The sequence below is a fragment of the Bos mutus genome, chromosome 8, assembly GCF_027580195.1.
Source record: "Bos mutus isolate GX-2022 chromosome 8, NWIPB_WYAK_1.1, whole genome shotgun sequence".
Classification (NCBI taxonomy): Eukaryota; Metazoa; Chordata; class Mammalia; order Artiodactyla; family Bovidae; genus Bos; species Bos mutus.
Window position 1 is genome coordinate 46,433,994 of NC_091624.1, and position 21,289 is coordinate 46,455,282.

General features: G+C 43.8%; 1 protein-coding gene across 2 annotated transcripts in view; it reads right to left on the reverse strand.

The window, feature by feature from the left end:
• The window catches only part of ANKS6 (ankyrin repeat and sterile alpha motif domain containing 6), a 54,640-nt gene that overhangs the window by 6,340 nt on the left and 27,011 nt on the right, over positions 1–21,289 (reverse strand). Inside the window, exons 12-14 of one of the 2 annotated variants that reach the window (XM_070375545.1) lie at positions 12,760–12,943; positions 7,827–7,894; positions 5,388–5,504 (exon numbers count right to left, since the gene is read on the reverse strand). In XM_070375545.1, the coding sequence (XP_070231646.1) occupies positions 5,388–5,504; positions 7,827–7,894; positions 12,760–12,943 (369 nt within the window). Of the gene's footprint in view, positions 1–5,387; positions 5,505–7,826; positions 7,895–12,759; positions 12,947–21,289 lie in introns of both variants that reach the window. The other variant, XM_070375544.1, reaches the window with a different exon arrangement.

Below are 21,289 nucleotides of genomic sequence, written 5' to 3' on the forward strand. Positions count from 1 at the left end.
ATCCACAGCTGATTGAAGATGATAATGATAATTGCCCTTTAAAAACCCCAGGCTTCAAAGGACCATCCAGATAATTCTCAAAAGAAAAAAGCAAATGGCCATTAAAAGTAGAAAAAAAACGTGTTCAGTCTATCTAGTAGTTAAAGAAATGCAAATTAACACAAGGCATACTTATTGGCCTATCAAATTAATAAAAATTAAAAAGCAAATGGATAGCACCCAGTGCTGGCAAGGGTGCCTCTGGAACTTATATCCACAGCTGGGGCAGATGTTTACTAGCTCCTTCTGGAAGGTATTTCAGGATGAAGTACTATATACCTCGATTTAGACTATTTGACTCCATAAATTTCAGTTTTTCTTTTTTTTTAGATATCTATTCTGAGGAGATAATTAGAAAGGCTCATACACGAAGTTGCCCACTGCAGCACTATTTATAAAAGTTTGGATATCTACGTATCCAACAAGTAGGGATTAAAGAAAAATAATTTTAGTACATCCTAACAAACTTATTATATTAAAAAAGAGTTCTTAATGACATGGGTAACTGCATATATTTAACATTAAATGCAGTAAGTAGAATATAAAATTATAGATTTAAATTTATCTCAGCCACATAAAGAAAAATACTCAGCACAAAACACTGCAGAGTGATCTTCCCAAATACCAACAGCGTTGGCCTTTGGGTGGCTAGATTGTGATTCCTTTGTAAGTTCTTTTTCCCCTTTCTGGTACTGCATACATTTAGTACAATGAATATACACAGCTTTGATAATCACAAAAAAATAGGAATGGAAAGAAGCAATGGCTTAGGACCAACTAAAGGTGAAACTCAGGCTATCATTTCTGGTTAAACTTCTCCAATATATAAACCTGTTTGAAACTAACACACTAATAAGCAGACTCTGCTTATTCATAACTCGAATGCTGAGGTGGGTTCATCAGAAAGTCAAATGGTTTGCAGGCTGAGGGGACACACTGCTTTGCTAATATTCATATGGCTGAGCCAGGTTTTGGGTGAATATTCATTAAAACAATTTTTTTTTTGGCTAAAATATTCAAACTTTTTTGATTATGTAAGAAATACATTTTACATCACAACCCATGTAAATTGATGCAACTGAAACAAGCTTTAGTCTTCTTACCTGCAGAGAATGTTGATATTTTCTACCCTATTCTATTTCCCTTGTTAAAATGCTGCTCATGAACTACTAAAAAATTGATTCCACAAGCCCCCAGTGTGTTGTGGACTGCAGCTAGAAAGACATGGGGGCAAGGGGGCAAGGAGAGCTGGGCTTATCCTCTCCCACATGTCCTGAGTTCTCAGATACATATAGAGCATTTGAACCACAGTGGGTACTCTCTTGGCCAAGGTTGGGTTTCAGAAGTAAAAGGATGAATGTTAGGAGAAGCTCATGCCCTGGAGCAATCAAAGAGACAGGAGTCAGGGTCAGGCGGGTCCAGCCCAGAAGAGAAGCGGCCCCAGGCATCAAAAGAGCTCTTAGAAGCCACACTCAGTCTGAGAAATACTTTGCTCTTTCTAAGAAGCAGCACAGACTTGCAATGGTGACCTAGAGTAGGGAAGATACACTTGCTTTTGTGACATTCAGCTTCTCCCAATCACATCTTTGCTCTCAGATACAGTTGATGCACATGGTCTTCATTTCCACAGCATTCTGCCTGGCACAGCTGACCTTCCAATAACAGGGCTACTATACAGCAATCGGTTCAGATCAGCCCCTTCCCTTTGCACCGATCTCCATGGGGGATAGCTTGACTTTGCAGGGTGGTGCCTGTGGGGAGGACATGGATGTCTTGGCATGTTGGAAGCACCTGGGATCTTTCAGCTGGGAGGTGTTCAGCTGAGGGCCCCAAGGAAGATCTTTGTTATGGGTTAAATGTTTGTGTCCTGTGTTGAAACCCTAACCCCTCAAGTGATGGTGGTGTTAGGCGGTGGGGCCTTTGGAAGATGATTAGGATTAGGTGAGGTTATAAGGGTGGGGCTCCCGTGATGCCATCCATGTCCTTACGAGAAGAGAGAAAGAGAGATTTTGCTTCTATTTTGGGCCACATGAGGAATTGAGAAGGTGGCAACGTGCAACTTGGAAGAGGAGCCTCACCAAACTCCACCACTCTGGCACCCTGATCTTGGACCCCCAGTCTCCATACTGTGAGAATTAAACTTCAATTTATAAGCCACCCCATCTAAGGTACTTTGTTTTGCAGCCTGAACTATGACAATCACCAACAGCTGTTACTCTGCTTCTCTTGATGGGACCCTGTTTAGTAAACAAGGAGAAGGGGGAGGCCAATGGATTTGAGAGAAAACTATAAAAAATGTCCTAGTCTGTACAGACTTTAAGAAAAATACCCTCCTTTGGAGGGGGGCTCAAGACGTCATATCATCCACTCTGACGATGACTATTAAGTTGCCTAAGATTTGCAAACTAACCCAGTGTGTATTCTTTTTGTGATTCTGGACCAAAGAGGCCATGCCACAGACAGCAGAGGGGAGGTTTCAGAAATGCTGGCAGTTATCATCTACCAAGACTCAGACCCTGCTCCAGTGACACCCAGCTCCGGTCTTTCCACGCCCTCTAAGATCCTTACTGCCCCTCCATCTAGAACCTCTTTTGTCCTTCCTTTTTGACTGGTCCAGGCTTTCTTCCCTCACCTCCATCCTCTCCTTGGCTCACACGTCTGGCCCTTGCAGGCCTGAAGAAGGAAGGGTCCTAACTCCTGAGCTAGAGGCTCCTCACCGTCACTCACCTTGTCCTCTCACACAAGCCTCTGTGTACTTGCCTGGGTTACCCTCGACCACACTGGGAGCCCTAATCTGTCCCCTCTGGCCTCCTCTCACACCAGGCTCCTTGCTCTCCATGATTCAGCCACTTCTTTAGTTCTTTTCGTTAATTAATTTTTAAAAACTTTTGGCCACACTGCACAGCATGTGGGATCTTAGTTCCCTTAGGGATTGAACCCGTGCCTCCTGTAGTGAAAGCCTGGAGCCGTAGGGACCACCAGGGAAGGCCCGTTAGTTCTTTAAATACACCACACACGTCAGCGCAGCACCTGTGCACATGCGCTTCCCTCTGCCGGTACCCTTCTTTTACCCCTGTGCCAGGTGGTTCTCATCTTCCTTCAGATGGCGGCCCTCCTGCCCTTCCTCGGGGATGTCTTCCAGGCCCCACCCTCTCACCGGGAGCTCTCCCAGCACAGTTCGCCTCTCCTGTGCTGGTGGATTACATCAAGGCAGGACAGCACACGGGTCAGGACACAGACACTGGGTTCTAATCCTGGCTCTGCCACTTACTGACTGGGTGATTACGGGCAAGTTCTCTGACCTCTCTGTGCCTTAGTTCCCACGTCTGTAAACTGGAACCAACCTCAGGGGCCTTCCGTGAGGGTGACATGAATGACTAAAAATGATGTGCTCAGAGCAGTGCTGGGCTCAGAGTGATTCTCCGTGCTCAGCACTCACACAGTACCTGGGACATGGCAGAGAGTCAAAGGACAATTTTTTCATGAATAAATCAATGGTCCAAAGACTTTGGTGCTGGCTTCGGGTGATCCACCCACAGTAAGCCACCCTAAGGTTTCTGTTCCCTGGATGAACCCTTCCCAGCAGCCAAGACCTGCCCACCTCCTGCCCTTCATGTCTAAGGGAAGAGCAGAAATGGTGCTGGTCTGGGAGTCAGGACTCACAGTGCCTCTCGGAGCCTCTGCTTCCCTCTCTGTAAAGTGAGGCAGTGAGTGTCCGGGACAGGTGAACAGAATCAAGGAAGGGACCTTACAAAGCAGAAAGAACACACAGCAAAGACCTGCAGAAAAATGCTCAGGCTCACATGCATGGGTAGCAATGCCAACCACAACATTTGGAAGGCTCACTTCACAGCCTTGATGTTGCTGGCTAGTCTCTTAAGTCGTGTCTGACTCTTTGTGACCCCACGGACTGTAGCCAGCCAGGCTGCTCTGTCCATGGGATTTCCCAGGCAAGAATACTGGCGTGGGTTGCCATTTCTTTCTCCAGGGGAATCTTTCTGACCCAAGGATTGAATCTGCATCTCCTGCATTGGCAGGCAGATTCTTTACCACTGAGCTAGCAGGGAAACACACCCCACAGCCTACAGACAAGCAAAACAGCGATGACAACAATGGCAATAAAACCAGCTCCCAACCTGAGTGGGCTAGGGGCAGGTTGGGGAAGGGTGGCAGGGCTGGTTGGAGAAGCTGCCTCCATACAGATCTGCCCTCCCCATCCCCAATTCTGCTCGTGGGCTGAACAAGGGAAGTGGGCGGGTACCGGCCGCCCAAATTAACTAAGGAAATGTACGTGAAGTGATCTGTGAGCGACAAAATGCTACATGGATATTCACTTGCCACTGTCACTTCAGGTCTGATCAGTATTTCTGTGCCTACCCAGCAACATATAGACAGAACCATACAACAGTCACAGTCTCTGACATAACCTCATGTTGTGGCACACAGCCTGAGGAACAAGACAACAGAAGAAAAAGCATACAGGCAGACAAGTCCACTCTGACACTATTTATAATGGTAACATCCCATTATTGCCCAACGAGTGAGGAGCTGTAAGGCAACATGTGAAGAAGCATCATGTAAGCAAGCAATATTTTGGCCAATATTGGTTTGGCCAAAAACTTTGTTCGGGTTTTTCAGTCAGCTGCTATGGAATAAGAGACAAAAAAATCCAGCCCACAGTAGAAGGAAAGGCAGAAGGCAAAGGAATGTGAACAGCCCAAGAGCAACTGTACAGCCGCAGAGTGACCGGTGCCTCGCTTCTGTGTTTTGCTTGCTTTCTGCATATGTGCCTTTGGGTGGGTGGGTGGGGGGCACTGCTAATCTTTAGCTTTAAAGCTAATGACAAAAGTGCAGGATGCCAACAATAACAATAGTGACTGGCAGATCTCTGTGTGCCAGGTGCTCTGCTGAGCATCTCAGTCCTGGCAGTCAGCCCATCACCCCCACCCTCCAGACCAGAAAGCTAGGCTCAGAGAGGGGTGCGACTTGCCCAGGGTCACTGCAAGTGGAGGAGCTGGGTCAGCCTGACCTGGGGGCCTGTCTTCATCAACTAACACTGTGCTCCAGAGGGCAAAACCCAGCTCTGTGGGTTGAGATGATTGGAGGGAATATTTAAGCTGGATCTAAAGAGAAACCACCTTATGAGAAGAGAGGCCTTGGAAAAGGAATAGACATACTGGAAGGTAGTGACCCACTGGCCTTGAGAAGTGTGTGAGCGGGGCCAGCCTCCACCAGGCATGTGCGGGAGACCAAATCAGACCACGAAGGTCCTTGGAACACCAGGGCCAAGGATCCTAGTGAAGCTGTCAGCTGTTCGAAACAAACAAAAAAAAGATTGGGAACAATACCTTGCCTGCATTCAGTTCAGAAATTGCTGCCAAAATCTGCTGCCTGGATCCATCTGTCTTAATACCCAGCTCCTTCAAGTCGCCGTCGGTGAGTGTGAGGAATGCTTCCATATCCACCTGGGGAGAGAAAGGGGGATTTGCTACCATCTGCTCAGTGCCACACCTCTTTTTTCCCAACCACAACCGGACTATCATGATTATGAGCTATTAGTGCTTATTAGTAGTGAATTAATGATGATTTACTACTTCTCAATTCCCGGCTTTATGCTGAATGTTTATTTGAAAATATCATTAAAAATAAACTGTCCTCAGCTCTCACCCTGGAATTTTTAGAAGTGCATTCTAGAAAGACTCTGAAAACAAAATAAGTAAGGGAAGTCTGAGACAGTAATCTGGGTGACCAGAGTGGTAGAAAGCCAAGTCCTGCTGATAGAAAGTTCATTGCAATGTTGCTGCACTTCAAACAGTATAGGATACTGTACAGAAAATATGAGTATATGGCGGTACTTACCATGTTTACCCCCCCAAGGACAAGAGAGATGCAGGCTGTGGAAAGACAGAGTGAGAAAAGAAACAAGCAGAAGCAATAAAGGCAAGAAAGACTGTGAAGAACTGAGGCAGAGAAAGGATCAGAAAATGGGCATCTCAAAGCTGTTCGATCCCTGGTTTTTACCGGAGAAATTCTAACATTTCTGGCATCCCTGCCGGGGCCTCAGCTCCAAGAGAATCCCTTTCTTTCAATTTTCATTTTACTTTCCTGGATTAAAAAAAAAAAATCTTGAACCAAGTTTGCATCAGTGGGGAAGGGTCTGCTCCCGCACCCAACACCATGCTCTCTCTGAGATGCAGAGAGGGCCCCTGTGATAACGATAAGCTCCCTGCATCTCTCAGGGGCTTTTCAGATCACAAGACACTGACAGGCTGAAGGAACAGGTGACATGGTTTTGATGGAAAACACCTGCCCCCTGATCCTACTGGCCACTCCCCTCCCCCCACCATCCCAGACCTGAGGCAGAGACCCCACATCCAGCCTGCGTGTGGGTCCCCGTGGCCAGCTCCTCAGAAAGCACGGAACACATGAAATAAAAGCAGCCAGCCATCTGCAAACAGGAAAGATTTTTTTGACAACGAGAAAAATTGCCACTGAAGTTTACGGCATCGAGAAGGCAGGAAGGACAGACTGGATAGGGCAGAAAAGCAAAAAAAAGGAAGAAAGTCGTGGCACTCCTGACTTCTTCTTGAACCGAAACACAGACTCCTTAACTGGGTCTCAAGCTTGCTGGAGACAAGGAGGGATTCTCGTGCTACATTAACTGTGACCGTTGTCGTGCACTAAACTGGGCACTAGAATGTTCTAAGCCAGTGACTGTACCCTGGTAGCTAATGGGCCCACTGAGGAGTTTTATTTCGCTGACAGTAAAAATTTTAACATCTTATTGAGATGTAATTCACTTACCATACAATTCACCCATTTAAAGTGTAAAACTCAATGATTTTTTAGTACAGAGTTGTGCGATCGTCACCACACTTAATTTTAGAGCATTTTCATCACCCCAAAAAAGAAAACCCATATTCATTAGCAATCACTCCCATTCTCTCCTCCCCACATTCCCTGGCAACCACTAATCTACTTTCTGTCTCTACAGAGTTGCCTATTCTGGACATTGCATATAAATGGAGTCATACCATATGTGGCCTTTTGTGACTGACTGCTTTCTCTCAGCACAGTGTCTTCAAGGCTCATCTGTTTTGTAGAGTGTATCAGTACTTCTTTCTTTTTAATGGCCAAGCTACATTCCAAGGTAGAGTGATAACACATTTTATTTACTCATTCATCAATTGATGGGCATTTGGGCTATTTCTGCCTTTTGGCTATTATGAATAGTGTTGCTGTGAACACTGTGCAAATGTATGCTTTCGATTATTGTGGGCATATACCTACCTAGGAGTGGCATTACTGGGTCATATGGTAATTCTCTTCAACATTTTGAGAAACTGCCAAACTGCAGAACAGTAATTTTTTAAAATGTGATTGTAAGTGCTTTTAGGATTTTGAGTGAGAGCAAATAGGAACTCTTTTAGACTAATACAGACTCTTTATGTCCAGATACGTAACACAGACTCATTAGAATTTGCTTTTTACTTACTTTAAACCTAAAAACTGGCTAGGTAATCCCCTTCAACTAAAAGAGACCAGAACAGACACAAACTTTACTACAGAGAGCAGAGCTCAAAATTACAAAATTTTATTATAACACAAGCCAGAAAGTCCCCAGGATTTCACTGTTATGAATGAACCAAATGTGCTGAACACAAATTCTATTTCTTCAGCCATCTCAACGAAAAAGATCAATCCAGGCTTAAAGAATGACAACCTACATATTTAGACAACTGTTTTATGCTACGATTTAAATGGACACTCAAAAAGAGTATTCTTACCTCTTGCTCCTCAAAAATGGGCTGATATTTCTCAAGTGATAGTTTCTTAAGGATTCCAGTCAGTTCATCTTCAAGAGGGAAAGAATGTAAAATAAGACATTTTACAATTTGGTAAAATTGCCTCAAGAGTGATCTTCAAACTTTCATAAAGTCGTGGTAATCTTATTTCAAATGAAATTCTACAAGAAGCCCCGACACAGAAAGCAGATCTACACTGCACTCCTGGGGTGCAGCTGCAGGTGGGTCTCAAGCCACATGCTGGTCACACTCCCCCCTCAGGGCAGGCTCCCAGCATTCCCCAAACCCCAGATCAGGCTGTGAAGACAGAAGATGGGGGTCTTCATGGCTAGGCTGACTCTCCAATGGCTGCAACCACCACGTTCTTAGAGTTCTAGCTTCTGGGCCTAAAACCCTGCACTCTATCCCAGAACAATTTTAAATTATGATTTCTCAACTGCTGTTAGCTACCCTTGGAATAAACACTAAGACTAGCACCCCTCAGCTAGACAGAGAAAGACCTGGAGAGAATAGGCAGGCGGGCTTCAGAGTCAAGGTTTGGTATAAGCATTTGGAGACTGTGGGCTTCCTGAAGAAAAGGCGGGTCTGAGTGGAACAGGAGAGCCAGATGGACACAGACCAGGGGAAAACAGAAGATCTGGGGTATCAAGTTATCAGAACAGGGAGAGAGACAGGGAAGGAGACAAGACCAGCATCTGGGGGGTTTGGAGAAACATCCATTCACACATTCAAAAGGGGTTTACCAGACTAGGCACTGGGGACTCAACAGGGACCAAAACAGAACACAGGCAAGCTGACAAGGCGGTAAGGAGAAACAGAGCAGGGTGGGAGGGGCTGACAGGGGAGGCGAGAATGCTGTTTTATAGATGGTGGTCAGGGAAGGTCTCTCAGGAGCTGACGTTTCAGCAGTAAACGAAGGAGCGAGCTGTGCAGATACCAAGGCGAAGAGCACCAGCAGCATCCAGGCAGCGAGAACAGCAAGTGCAAAGGTCCTGGGGCAGTGGGTGCAGCTTACAGAAGAGTGGACTGGAGGTCAGGTGGTCAGAGGTCCACTCATTCATCATCCGGCAATGGCTACTGTGCCCACTACATGCTGGGAATGCAAGTACAGACAGGTCCCTGTGGTAAAGGAACTCGGTGTGACTGGGAAGATATACTGAGGAGGGTGACGGATGATGCCCCGTGCTCACCATCAGGCACCCTCCATACCCATTTGCTCTTAACAACCCCACGTGGCAGACCCTATTACTGCTCCCACTACAGATGAGGAAGTCACAGAAAGCTGGCACCATATCTTGGGTGACATCACACCGCTAGACCACAGCACACTGGGGATTCAAACCCAGTGGTTTAGCTACCAGGCCTGTGCCACATTCCACTCTGCCACCCCTCCCACAGGTGGTGAGCACATGGTGAAGGGCGTGACTAAGGGGACAGAGAGGACAGCTGACCACCCAGGGGACCAGAAAAGCTTCACAGAAGAGCTGCTAATGAGCAGTGGTGTTATGAGATGAAATGAGTCCCAGCCCACACATAATCCATTATAGATTCAGGACGCCTATAATGCTGTTCCCTCCATGAGTCTCTCTTTACATTTGTGTGCTGGCTTTCTGGGAGGGGGAATGTATACATATATGTAGATACATAACTTTACAGCAGATTTTACTCATGTAAGGATGTATGTGCACAATTTATATATGATAATAAATTACATGATACTCTATATTATAAACTCCATATAGCCAATGCCTTCATTGGATATCAGGCATTTCACTGAATGTCTTCACTGATTTTTGCATCATTCTTGTAGCCAGAGGGAATGAGTATAGTTCCGACATGAAGGCTTGCTGATGCTTCTGTTTAGGTGAAAATGTGAGATGAAATGAAACAATGAAGACGAATGTTGGAACTTCAGATAAAGGTTTTCAAATCCTGAAAGACTATTTAGACTATTTTCTCAATTTTCAGTGCTAGAACAGCTATAGACATGACACTTTAAAGTTGAACCTGCAAAATTAACATTGTCTAGATGATATCCAGATGATCAATAAAACATTAACTCAAGTCCTGGTGGGTATTTGCTGATTTCCATGGTGTAAATACATCACCATGGCTGACTTCAACCTGCCAATGTCATGTTCCTGGAAATGGAACTGGGAAAGACACACAGAAGTAACACATCAGTACTCAGTATTCCCACCATGAAGAAAAAAGAGACATAAAGAACTTCAAGAACACAGATATTAGAATGCAGTAAAAGATAAGAAAATAATATATTTTGATTTAAATGCCACATACCTTAACATGTAGCATAATCAGCTTAATTATAAGTTCATGTAATTTGACTTGTCTATTTTTTTAACACATATTTTTGTTGTTGTTGTTGTAACTTGACTTTTAACAGCTGTGTTTAATTGCCAGTTCATATGTTTCCTTGGAGAAGGAAATGGCAACCCACTCCAGTACTCTTGCCTAGAGAATCCCGTGGACAGAGGAGCCTGGTGGGCTGCTGTCCATAGGGTCACACAGAGTCAGACATGACTGAAGCGACTTAGCATGCATGCATGCATTGGAGAAGGAAATGGCAATCCACTCCAGTATTCTTGCCTGGAGAATCCCAGGGATGGGGGAGCCTGGTGAGCTGCCGTCTATGGGGTCGCACAGAGTCGGACACGACTGAAGCGACTTAGCAGCAGCAGCAGCAGATGTTTCCTATAAATTTAACAATCAGCTCTGGCCCAACTGCACACTGTCTGCTCAGTCCCTGCAGCCCAGCCTGAGTGTCCTCTTCAGTGAAACCCACGATGATGCTCCATGCCTTGCTGGTAACACAGATTTAATCCCACCTTGTGTTATAATCATTTAATGTTGTTATGCAGAATGTATCTGAATCCCCAACCTGATGAATGATCAGGACACCAGCACAGGTTACAGCTCCCAGGGCTGCCCCAGGCACCTTCACGGAATGAGTGTGAAGCTTACATGACACTGTCGCCACTTCACCATTTCCTTCAGGAGGAGTGAACAGAGGGACACAGAGTGAGCAGGGCAAAGGCTCACAAGTGACCCTTCACCGAGACTTTAGGTTTTCCACAAAAATATCATCAAGAATGGCTCTTTAGTGATGGACTTCAGGCTCTGGTCTGTGATAATCTAATGCCTTCAGGACAAGGGTCTTGCTGCCTCGGGACCCAGAAACCCCAGGAAGCAAAAGTAGGCTTTCTAAGCCAGAGAAGGTAATCTTAAAAAAAAATGTGCTCTCAAGTCTTCCTCTGTTTTTTATCCCAACAAGGCTTTGCAAATGTTTTTTCCAATAATGAATAAGAGGGGAGAAGAGTGGGCACAAACAGGGCAATCAGATATCCACTGTCTCAACTCTTTTGGGGGAAAATGTGGGGCACAAATCCCAAACTGAACCACTAGGAGTTTAGATTCCTGAGGCCTTCTGAGGCAGGAGAGTTCATGGGCGGGGAACTTAAGATGCCACACAGAAATTCTCTGGTGGTCTAGTGGTTAGGACTCCACGCTTTCACTGCAGAGGACCCGATTCAATCCTTGGTTGGGGAATTAAGATCCCACAAGCCATATGGTGTGGCAAAAGAAAAAGATCATTATATGTATATATATAAAGAAGACACAGGGAGGAATGGGGTTGCTAGCCAGCCTCTGAAGCTTTCATAAATGATCGCGCTAGATAGCACAAAACAATAAAAGCAGTCCCAAATAAAGAGGATGCCAGCGGTAGTGTACATTTATCAACGCAGGACAGACCATAGGCTGTGCAGTTGATTTCAACTTATCACTTGCTGGGCAGAATCTCCTCTGCACTCCCTCCCAGCAGCTGCAGTGAGACGCCTGCAAACCACACACACAGTGAGATCTCCTTGCCTGTCTGATTCGTACTCTGATTGCACCTGCCTGGTCCCTAGCTCTCATCAAAGCTCCTTTCCCTCCTCTCCCACCCCTCCTCCCAGGAGCCACCAGAGGGCAGTTTTTAAAAGGATGAGCTTCTTCTCTCCTTTATCATTTACGTCTTCACACCTGGGACCTCACTTCAGTGCCTCCAACTCCCTCCCTGCTGTCTGATCCATCTCCCTTTCCTCATCACCCCCACTCACGCAGGTTCCTGCTTTTACTTGCCCTCCATCCACTTCCATTTTTCCTTTAAGGAGCTACTTCCCTCCTGCTCCCAATCCACACAATCTGACCCTAACCGACCCAGGCTCCAAAGGCAGACACACTCTGCCCTTGGGGACACAGAGATAGTCAAGGATGGGCAAGCAACCCAAGTCATTATCAATATAGCCAAGACAGGACAATGATCTTTACCCGTGGTTTTGCCAGAGCTGCTAAGAAGTAGCACACTTTCTACTGGGGTGTCTAGGTTAGTAGGAAGAAGAAGCATGAAGCTGCAGGGGGTATCCCTGCCACCTCTTGAAGAGAGCCTACCTGAAAGATGGAGTGAAACATTCCAGGGCACATGGATTTAGACACGCTTGAAGCACACCCTGGATACTTCCATTATGAGCCCACAGATGATCAGTGTTTTGGTTTTGTTTTTGCTTAAATCAGTTTGAATGGAGATTTCATCCCTTGCAACTGACAGAATTCTGATTTGTACAAGGTTCAGGGAAAGGTACATAATGGGTGGTGGAAAGGCAGCTTTACAGGTGTACATACCAGGTGTACATCTGTGTATGTAGACAAAACCAACCTACATTCAGAAACCACTGTATACCTTTTAGGCACATGAGCTCAGTGAAAGCAAAAATGCAAGGTACAATCAGGGAAGGGAAAGATATTTTTGACTAAAAAAACTAAAAAACGCCTGACCCAGGATAGCTATAGCAATAAAGGGCACCTGCCAGGTTACCACAGAGGGAAGGGTGGGTTTCAGGACCTTTCAGGGGCTCACCCTCATCAGTGATGGTGCCACTGCTGGAGCCCCCGCTGCCCTTGGACTGCCGGTGGGATGAGGAAGAGGACACGGAGGACTCGGCCGCGTGCCCCTTGGGAGAAGGAGAAGGCGTAAGGGTAGGGGAGGTGCTTTTGGAGGTAGTGGAGGTTCCAGATGGAGGCCTTTTGCTTGTCTCCAGTTTCTGCTGAAAAGAGTAAGACAAATACATAAGCCATCACCTGGAGGGCAGACATGATTCAAACAGACACCCACAACAGGGAACACGGGTGATATATGACTCAACAAGATGTCTAACCAGGACTATGAAATCTACTTCATAGAACACATGCAAAGCAGAAACCATAATATCAAAAGTTTCAGGAAACTCCTCCCCCGAGAAGAGACAGGGAAGGGGATGGAAAAAGTGGCACAAGTGGAGCCAGAAAACCCCAGTCCTAGTCCTGTCCAGATGGCGGCCAGCAGCATGTCCTTGGCCGAGTCCCCTGACCTCTCACTGCCGTGCCATGCTAAGTCAGTCGTGTCTGACTCTGTGCGACCCGATGGACTGTAGCCCACCAGGCTCCTCTGTCCATGGGATGCTCCAGGCAAGAATACTGGAGTGGGGTGCCATTCCCTTCTCCCAGGGATCTACCCGACCCAGGGGTCGAACCCAGGTCTCCCACATTGCGGGCAGATTCTCTACCGTCTGAGCCACCAGGGCAAGTCCTTGAACCCACATCTCTCTGGCATCTCCTGCATTGGCAGGTGGGTTCTTTACCACTAGTGCCACCTGGGAAGCCTGGTGACTGCTCACTGACCAGCTCTAAAATGAAAGTGCGGCTTATTAACACATGTAGGCCCATTCTGCTCTGGATGTTCCTTCATCTAAACCAGTCACTTTCAACCATTCACCACAGAAGACTTACTATTTTTCCTTTGTATGTGTTGCACACAAAAAAGGCCTTTTTATTTTGAAGTACTTTTGTTTATTTTATAGAAGTACAGTTGATTCACAATGTTGTGCCAGTTTTGGGTATACAGCATTAGTGATTCAGGTGGGGTTTTTCCTGCAGCTTATATTCCATTATAGGTTATTACAAGATACACAGGGATTTACTGCTTATACAGTAAATTCTTGTTACTTATCTATTTTATATGCAATAGTTTATATCTGTTAATCCCATACTAATTTGTCCCTCCCCGCCCCCTTTTGTAACCTTAAGTTTGTTTTCTATGTTTGTGAGTACTTTTAGACTTACAATTATGGGAACTAAGAAATTAACACTGGGATGATACTACCAGCTGAACTGCTGATGGGACGCAAATATCTGTAGTTGTTTCACTGATTCTTACTTGGGTCCAAGATTCTTGCTGCATTGACCTATTTTGCCTTCTTGTACTCCTCCAACCTGTAATAACTCCTTGGTCTTGCCTCGTCTTTTATGACCTCGTTACTTTCGAAAAGTCCTGGTCAGGTATTTGTCAGGTATTCGTAGTGGGTTTGTCCTGTTTCCTCATAATGGCAACCCACTCCAGGACTCTTGCCTGGAGAATCCCATGGAGGGAAGAGCCTGGTAGGCTACAGTCCATGGGGTCTCAAAGAGTCAGACACAACTGAGCGACTTCACTTTTCTTTATGGATCTTGAGGTTGACAACCACAGAGGTGATGGGCCATTCTCAGTGCATCACACCCGGAGGTACAAAGCACCAATACCTTATCACTGATGATGATTTAGTTAAGGTGGCGTCTGTCAGATCTCCCCATTATGAAGTTACTATTTTTCCTTTATAATCAGTAATTATCTGGGGAGACATTTTGAGCTAAATATTTTTTTTTCCCTGTTTGTCTGTTAACTTTAACATTCTCTGGTGCATCTTCTCTGGAGCAATTACTACCATGATGTTCTAATGGTGATTTATTTCTCTTATTCCTTCCACATTTATTACTTGGAATTCTGTCCAGAAGAGTTGTTCCTTCTCCCCTATTTATTTGTTCAGATCAGTAGGGGCTTGTGGATATATACTCTCTGGGCTATAATCCAATACTATTGTTATGCCCTGGTCCCTTTTATTGGAGGGTGGTATTTAGATACCAAAATCTGGATGGTAGGTTGTTCATGGCTACTGGGATGTCACTCCTTCTAGATCCTCTCAGTGAACAGAGCAACGAAATGTATGAAGTCTACTAACCTACGCATACACATGCAGCCATACTTGGTCCTCTATCAACCTGTGTACACATGTATACTTACAAGCATGCATTCATACTGATTCATACTGATAGCTCTGACTCCAATCCAACACCCACAGGGTTAGTTCCACCATTTCCCCTATGACTCAATCTCTGAGTCTCATTATTTGTTCAACTTTAGTGTATGTGTAAAGTGTATATATACACACATATATATATACACACACACACACGTAAAGCAGCTTCAGAATTGCTAGCCTATAACACCTACAAGGGAAAAAAAAAACCAACTAGAATACAATGCTTATGTACAGTTCTTTTGTCTTTACTCTTACAGTCTCCACTGACGTGTTTTCGCCCACCTCCTACAGTGTAGCTGTGTCACTCACTTGTAATGCAGCTAGATCTGTTGTCACAGTCTGCACACATCCTTAGTTCCTGGTTGATTTAAAATCCACATGCAGTAAAGATAACTTCTGCGTACAATTCTTCAGGTATTGATAAATAAGTAGAGTTGTGTATCCGCCATGGAACAGTTCCATCATCCCCCAAATTGCCCTGTGCTGTCCCTTTCTAGTTAACTCTTCCCCCACTCCAATCCATGGAAATAACTGCTCTGTTTTCCATTCCTATAATTTTGCATTTCGAAGAAACTGTCATACACATGGAATCGAATAACATGTACACTTTTTTATCCGGCTCAGCATAACACTTCTAAGGTTCATTTAAGTTACTGCATGTGTCAGTGGTGTATGCTTTTCCATTGCTGAGTAGTATTCCATTGTATGGGCTTCCGGGTGGTGCTAGTGGTACAGAACTTGCCTGCCAGTGCAGCAGATGTAAGAGACATGGGTTCAATTCCTGGGTGGGGAAGATTCCATGGAGGCAGGTATGGCAGCCCACTCCAGTATTCTCGCCTGGAGAATCCCATGGACAAAGGAGCCTGGTAGGCTACAGTCTATAGAGTCACACGGAGTTGGACATGACTGAAGCAACTTAGCACGCATGCACATATTCCACTGCATGGGTATTACCACAGTTGGTTTATGTGTTTACCTGTTACAGGATGTTTCTAGCTTAGGGTATTTATGAAAAACTGCTGTAAACATTCACAAACTGACTTTTGTATAAATATAATTTTTTAAAAATCTATTGGGGTAAGTATCTAGGAGAGAGGTCACATACTCAATGTATATGTAGTTTTATAAGAAACTGTCAAACATTTTCAAGGTGGCTGTATCATTTCTGCATTCCCATCAGCAATGAATGAGAATTCCAGTAGTTCCACATTCTCACAGCTCTTGTAACTTAAATTTTTTTTTTAATTTTAGGCAGTCTAATAACAGGTGTAGAGTGCTATTTCATTGTGGCTTTAAGTAGTATTTCCTAAATAATGATGTTGAACATTTTATCAAATGTTTATATGCCATCTATATGTCTTCTCTGATGAACAAACTGTTCAGATATTTTGCCCATTTTTAAATTTGTTGGTTGTTTACTTACTGTTGAGTTTCGAGAGTTCTTTATTCTGGATACAAAACCATTATCAGATACATGATTTACAAATATTTTGCCTAGTGCGTGGCTTGTCTTTTCATTCTCTTAATGCTGTCTCTTGCAGGGCAAAAGATCTGAATTTTTATGAAGTCCAATTTAACATTTTTTCTTTTATGGATCATGCTCTTGGTACTATATCTGAAACTCCATGCCAAATTCAAAGTTACACAGATTTTCCCCTAGGAATTTTATAGTGTTTCATTTTATATTTCAGTCTATGATCTATTTTAAGTTAATCTCTGAATTCACTGTGAGATATATGTGGAGGTTCATTTTCTTGCATAGTCAATCGTTCCAGCACTATTCGTTGAAAAGACTACCTGTTCTTTGTTGAACTGCCTTTGCACCATGGTGAAAAAAAATTTAGTTGACTATTCTTGTTAGGTCTATTTTTAGCCTCTCTATTCTGTTCCAATGACCTATGTGTCTGTCCTTCCCTAATAACATACTGTTTTACAGTAAGTCTTAAAACTAGGTATTAATAATATGATTTTTTTTCATAATTCTTTTGCTTATACTTTCTTATTGCATCTTAAAACAAATTTCAGAATCACTTTCTAGATCTCTACAAAAAGAGCTAGCTGGGATTTTAATTTGGATTATATTGAATCTATAGATCAACTGCAAAAAAAAAAAAACTGATACCTTAACAATATTGAGCCTTCTATTGCTCATTTAAGCTTATTTATCAATGTCTTGTGGTTTTCAACCTATAGATTCTGCACATACTTTATTAGATTTATACCTAAAGATTTCACTCTCATAATACATTTTCATATAATTTCATTTTTATATAATACATTTCTAATGTACTGTAAATGATACTTTCAGTTTCAAATTTAAAAAGTCTAATTATTCTAATTGTTCATTGCTACTGTATAAAAATACAATTGACTTTTGTATACTGACCTCGTATCCTGAGACCCTGCTGAACTCACTTTTTAGTCCTAGGAGGGTTTGTGTAACTTTTTTGTACTTTCTGAGTAGACAAACATAACATCTAAAACTAGAGACAGTTTTATTTCTTCCTTTCCAATCTGTGTACCTTTAACCTGTTCCTTACCTTATCACACTAGCTATAGGATAGGTTTTGGTACAAAGTTGAGAGAGGCAACATCCTTGTTCCAGATCTTTGGTGAAAAGCACTCAGTCTATTATCATCAAGTACAATTCTAAGTACAGGTATTTCATATGAGGTCCAGGGAGTTCTTTTCAATTCTTAGTTTGCTGGAAGTTCTGATCATGAAATGGAGTCTGAATTTTGCCAGGTGCTTTTTCTGCATTTTATTCTTCAGTCTATTAACCTGGTGAATTATGCTAACGAAGTGCTCTTTTCCAGTATTTATCCTATTCAGTGTTCTCTGAACTTCCTGGACCTGAGGTTTGGCATCTGTAATTAATTGGGGGAGAAATTCTTGGCCATTAAATATATATATATTCCTTATGCCCCACCATTCTCTCTCTCTCTCTTCAGGGGTTCCAATTACCTGTATGAGAGCATTTGTTACTATCTTACAACTTTGGGGTGCTCGGCTTTTGTTTTTGCTTTGACTTCTTTACTTCATGTTTCAGTTTGGGTAATTTCTATTACCCTATCTTCAGGTTCATTGATTCCTTCCTTGGCTGTGTCAAGGAAAGAATCTTTCTACTGAGGAGACCATCAGAGGCATTCCTCATCTCTGTGTTTTTTATTTCTAACATTTCCATTTGGCTCCTATAGTTTCCATTTCTCCGATAAAATTGCTACTCATAGGAGTCTGCATGCTGTTCAGATTGTCCACTAGAGCCTTCAGCATATTAATTGTAGTTCTTTTAAACTTCCTGTTATATAATTCCAACACCTGTTTCACATCTACATCAGATTCTGATGACTGCCTTGTTTGTTGGAAGTCTGGTGTTTCTTGCCTTTTTACATGTCTTATAGTTTATGTTAAAAATTGGACATCTCATATAGGACAGTAGAGACCAAGATAAATAGTTTTCATGCCTAGAAATGGGTACACCTTTCCTTCTGCTAAGCCTTTAATGTTCCTTCTTGCTAACTACATCCCAAACAGAAGTCCCTTTCTTAGACTCGAAAAAACTTTGTCAATAATCTGTCTATATTATTAATGGATTCTTCCTTCTGCTTTTTTTGTAAAGACAGCCATTCCATAATAAAGCTTCTGACTAAGCAGGAGACAACTGGGATATCCCTACAAAACAGATTCTATTTCAGTCAAGGGCAAATAAACACAATACTCCAGGCCTATAGGCAACATTATTGGGGAGGAGGCAGGTAAATATAAGATTTGGGGTGCTCTGAAATATTTGAACTATCCCTTTCATCTCCAGTGTGGCAGATTAATCATGTCGTGGCATCATCTCCGCCCTTCCTGTACCTATACTCTTTGCTACATAACTGTGTGGTCTCCTGCAGTGGGTGTGATGACTTGCTTAAACTTCATTGGTTTTCAACTAATGCCTTTGACTGTTGCCATGAGAACATGTCCAAACTTGTGGACACGCATGGACCCACTGTTCTGATCACCCAACAGTCAAACATGTAAGAGATCCCCTCAGTCCAGAAGCACTGCCTAGCTAAGTCCAGACCAGGCTGCCCAGCCACAGATGTGCAATGTAAGAAATGCGTTGTTTTCAACCACTGTGCTTTTGGGTGGGAACAGAAAGCTGATATTCCCAGGGGGCCTTTGGGCTTTCTGAGATCTGGGAAGTGAAGCACACTCCGGCCCCACCCCATCTCCACTCTGTATCTGCTAAGGCACACTTCACGTCAGAAGTCATGCCTTAGAAATATTCTACCACTGCAGTGTGCTTGGTTTAAGCAAAGTGCAAAACCCAGAATCATCAGGCTCATATTTTGAATACTAATTTCTAATTCTCCCTTAGCGAGTCTTTGAAAAGCACTTTATGTCTCCATTTTGCTGCTAGAGCCTTTGACAGAAAGCCCACTCCTGTGTCCTTTGATTTAGGGCAGTGATTTCTAAGAACTTGGGCTGGGCTGGCTGCAACACTCTCAGAAGAGAAAAACAGATTCCTCAGACCCTACCCTGAGAGTCTCATTTAGTTAAGCTGTGTGGAACCCAGAAATCTGAGTTTTTAAGTAGCTCCCCAAGTTTACAGCATATTCTTATGCTAGAAATATCGGGTGATCATTGAACTGGATTGTTTCTCCAGTTTTCTGTTGCCTGAATGCATCTTCTGACACAATTCCCTTTCATCAGAACACACTTGTACATACCTTAAATATGACAGGTGCGTCCAGGTGATGCAATGGTTAATATAATTTATAACTTAGATGCCTCCCTATTTCCAACACCAGTGAGAGGAAGCTAACAATACATAACACATCTAATAAGACCATCAAAACAGAAACAGAAAATTTTACACAGAGAAGAGAAACAGAGAAGAGGAAAACTATGTGAAAATTCTAGAGTAGCAGATTTACTGTAATGAGTAGCTGAGTTTCCTAGCAGCAAAGGCAAAAAGAGAAATATGCTAATTACAGAATTTTTACTATTGGATGAAATAAAACATATTGAAATATCAATAGACATTTTGTACCTAGCGCTGAATTCTAAAAGGAACTTAATTTCATAAATCCTAGTACACAAGTAATTTTGAACATAATAGAAAATATGCTAACATATACAGAGATTTTTTTTTTTTTGGAGCTACACTGTACAGAAAATAATTATATAAGACCAATTGCATAAGGGACTTTGAATAACAAAGAAAGCTGTATAACTAACAACGGTTGGACAGAAAACAAAGACTATTTCTCATATATCCATTACGATATTAATCTCTGAAAGCACTTCTGGGCAAAGGTCCAAGGCTGAGGCCTTCAGATGATCTAACTTTTCCCGGGGAGAAAGTTAAGACATCTAGAAAATAAAATGAAAAGTGGGGTTGTGCCTTCTGAGAGGACTTGGGGTCCTCTCAGAAGAGGGAATGGGCTATGACACCCCTATGGAGAATCCAGGGAGCCACCTATTAAAGGAGCCAGTTCATGTTCATGACTAGGACCCACACTCTGGGGCTTACTCCATTAATCAACCCAGGTGGAGGGACTAAGGAGGTGGAGGGGGCAGATTCTGAAGATACTGGAAGACCCCCACTCCCTGAGGCATGTGGGGTTTCTCATCCATTGCAACCCCACAGGTGCTAACAATGTGGTGACTACTCTGTGCTTGCACACTAACTGCTCTGTGCTTGGATGCTAAGTTGCTTCAGCCGTGTCTGACTCTTTGCAACCCGATGGACTGTAGCCCATCAGGCTCCTCGGTCCATAGAACTCTCCAGGCAAGAATACTGGAGTGGGTTGTCACACCCTCTTCCAGGGGATCTTCCCAACCCAGGGATCGAACCCACGTCTCTTATGTCTTCTGCATTGGCAGGTGGGTTCTTTACCCCTAGGGCCACCTAAGAAGCCCGGTAACTGCTCTGGGGCTCATTAATGGAGGCAGATGAGTCCTCAGCTCTGTCCTGCTCACCATCCTTCCTATAGCTCCTTTCCTATGCCACACATTCACCTCTGGAGCCCTGCACGTGCCATCACCTCACCCTGGGACAGTCTCAACCCATCCCACCCTTGACCCTTTCACCTTGCCCTTCAGATCTCCATTGCGATGTCAGTGGTGCCCTCAAGAATCAGCAAGGACACATGCCCCATAGCACCCTCCCTTCTCCATAAGACACACTGCTGTGTCTGTAGTGACACCAAGAGAACAGTCACCAACCCCTTCATTCACTGCTGGATCCTCACTGCTGGAAGTGAGCTAAGAGCAGATACTCCA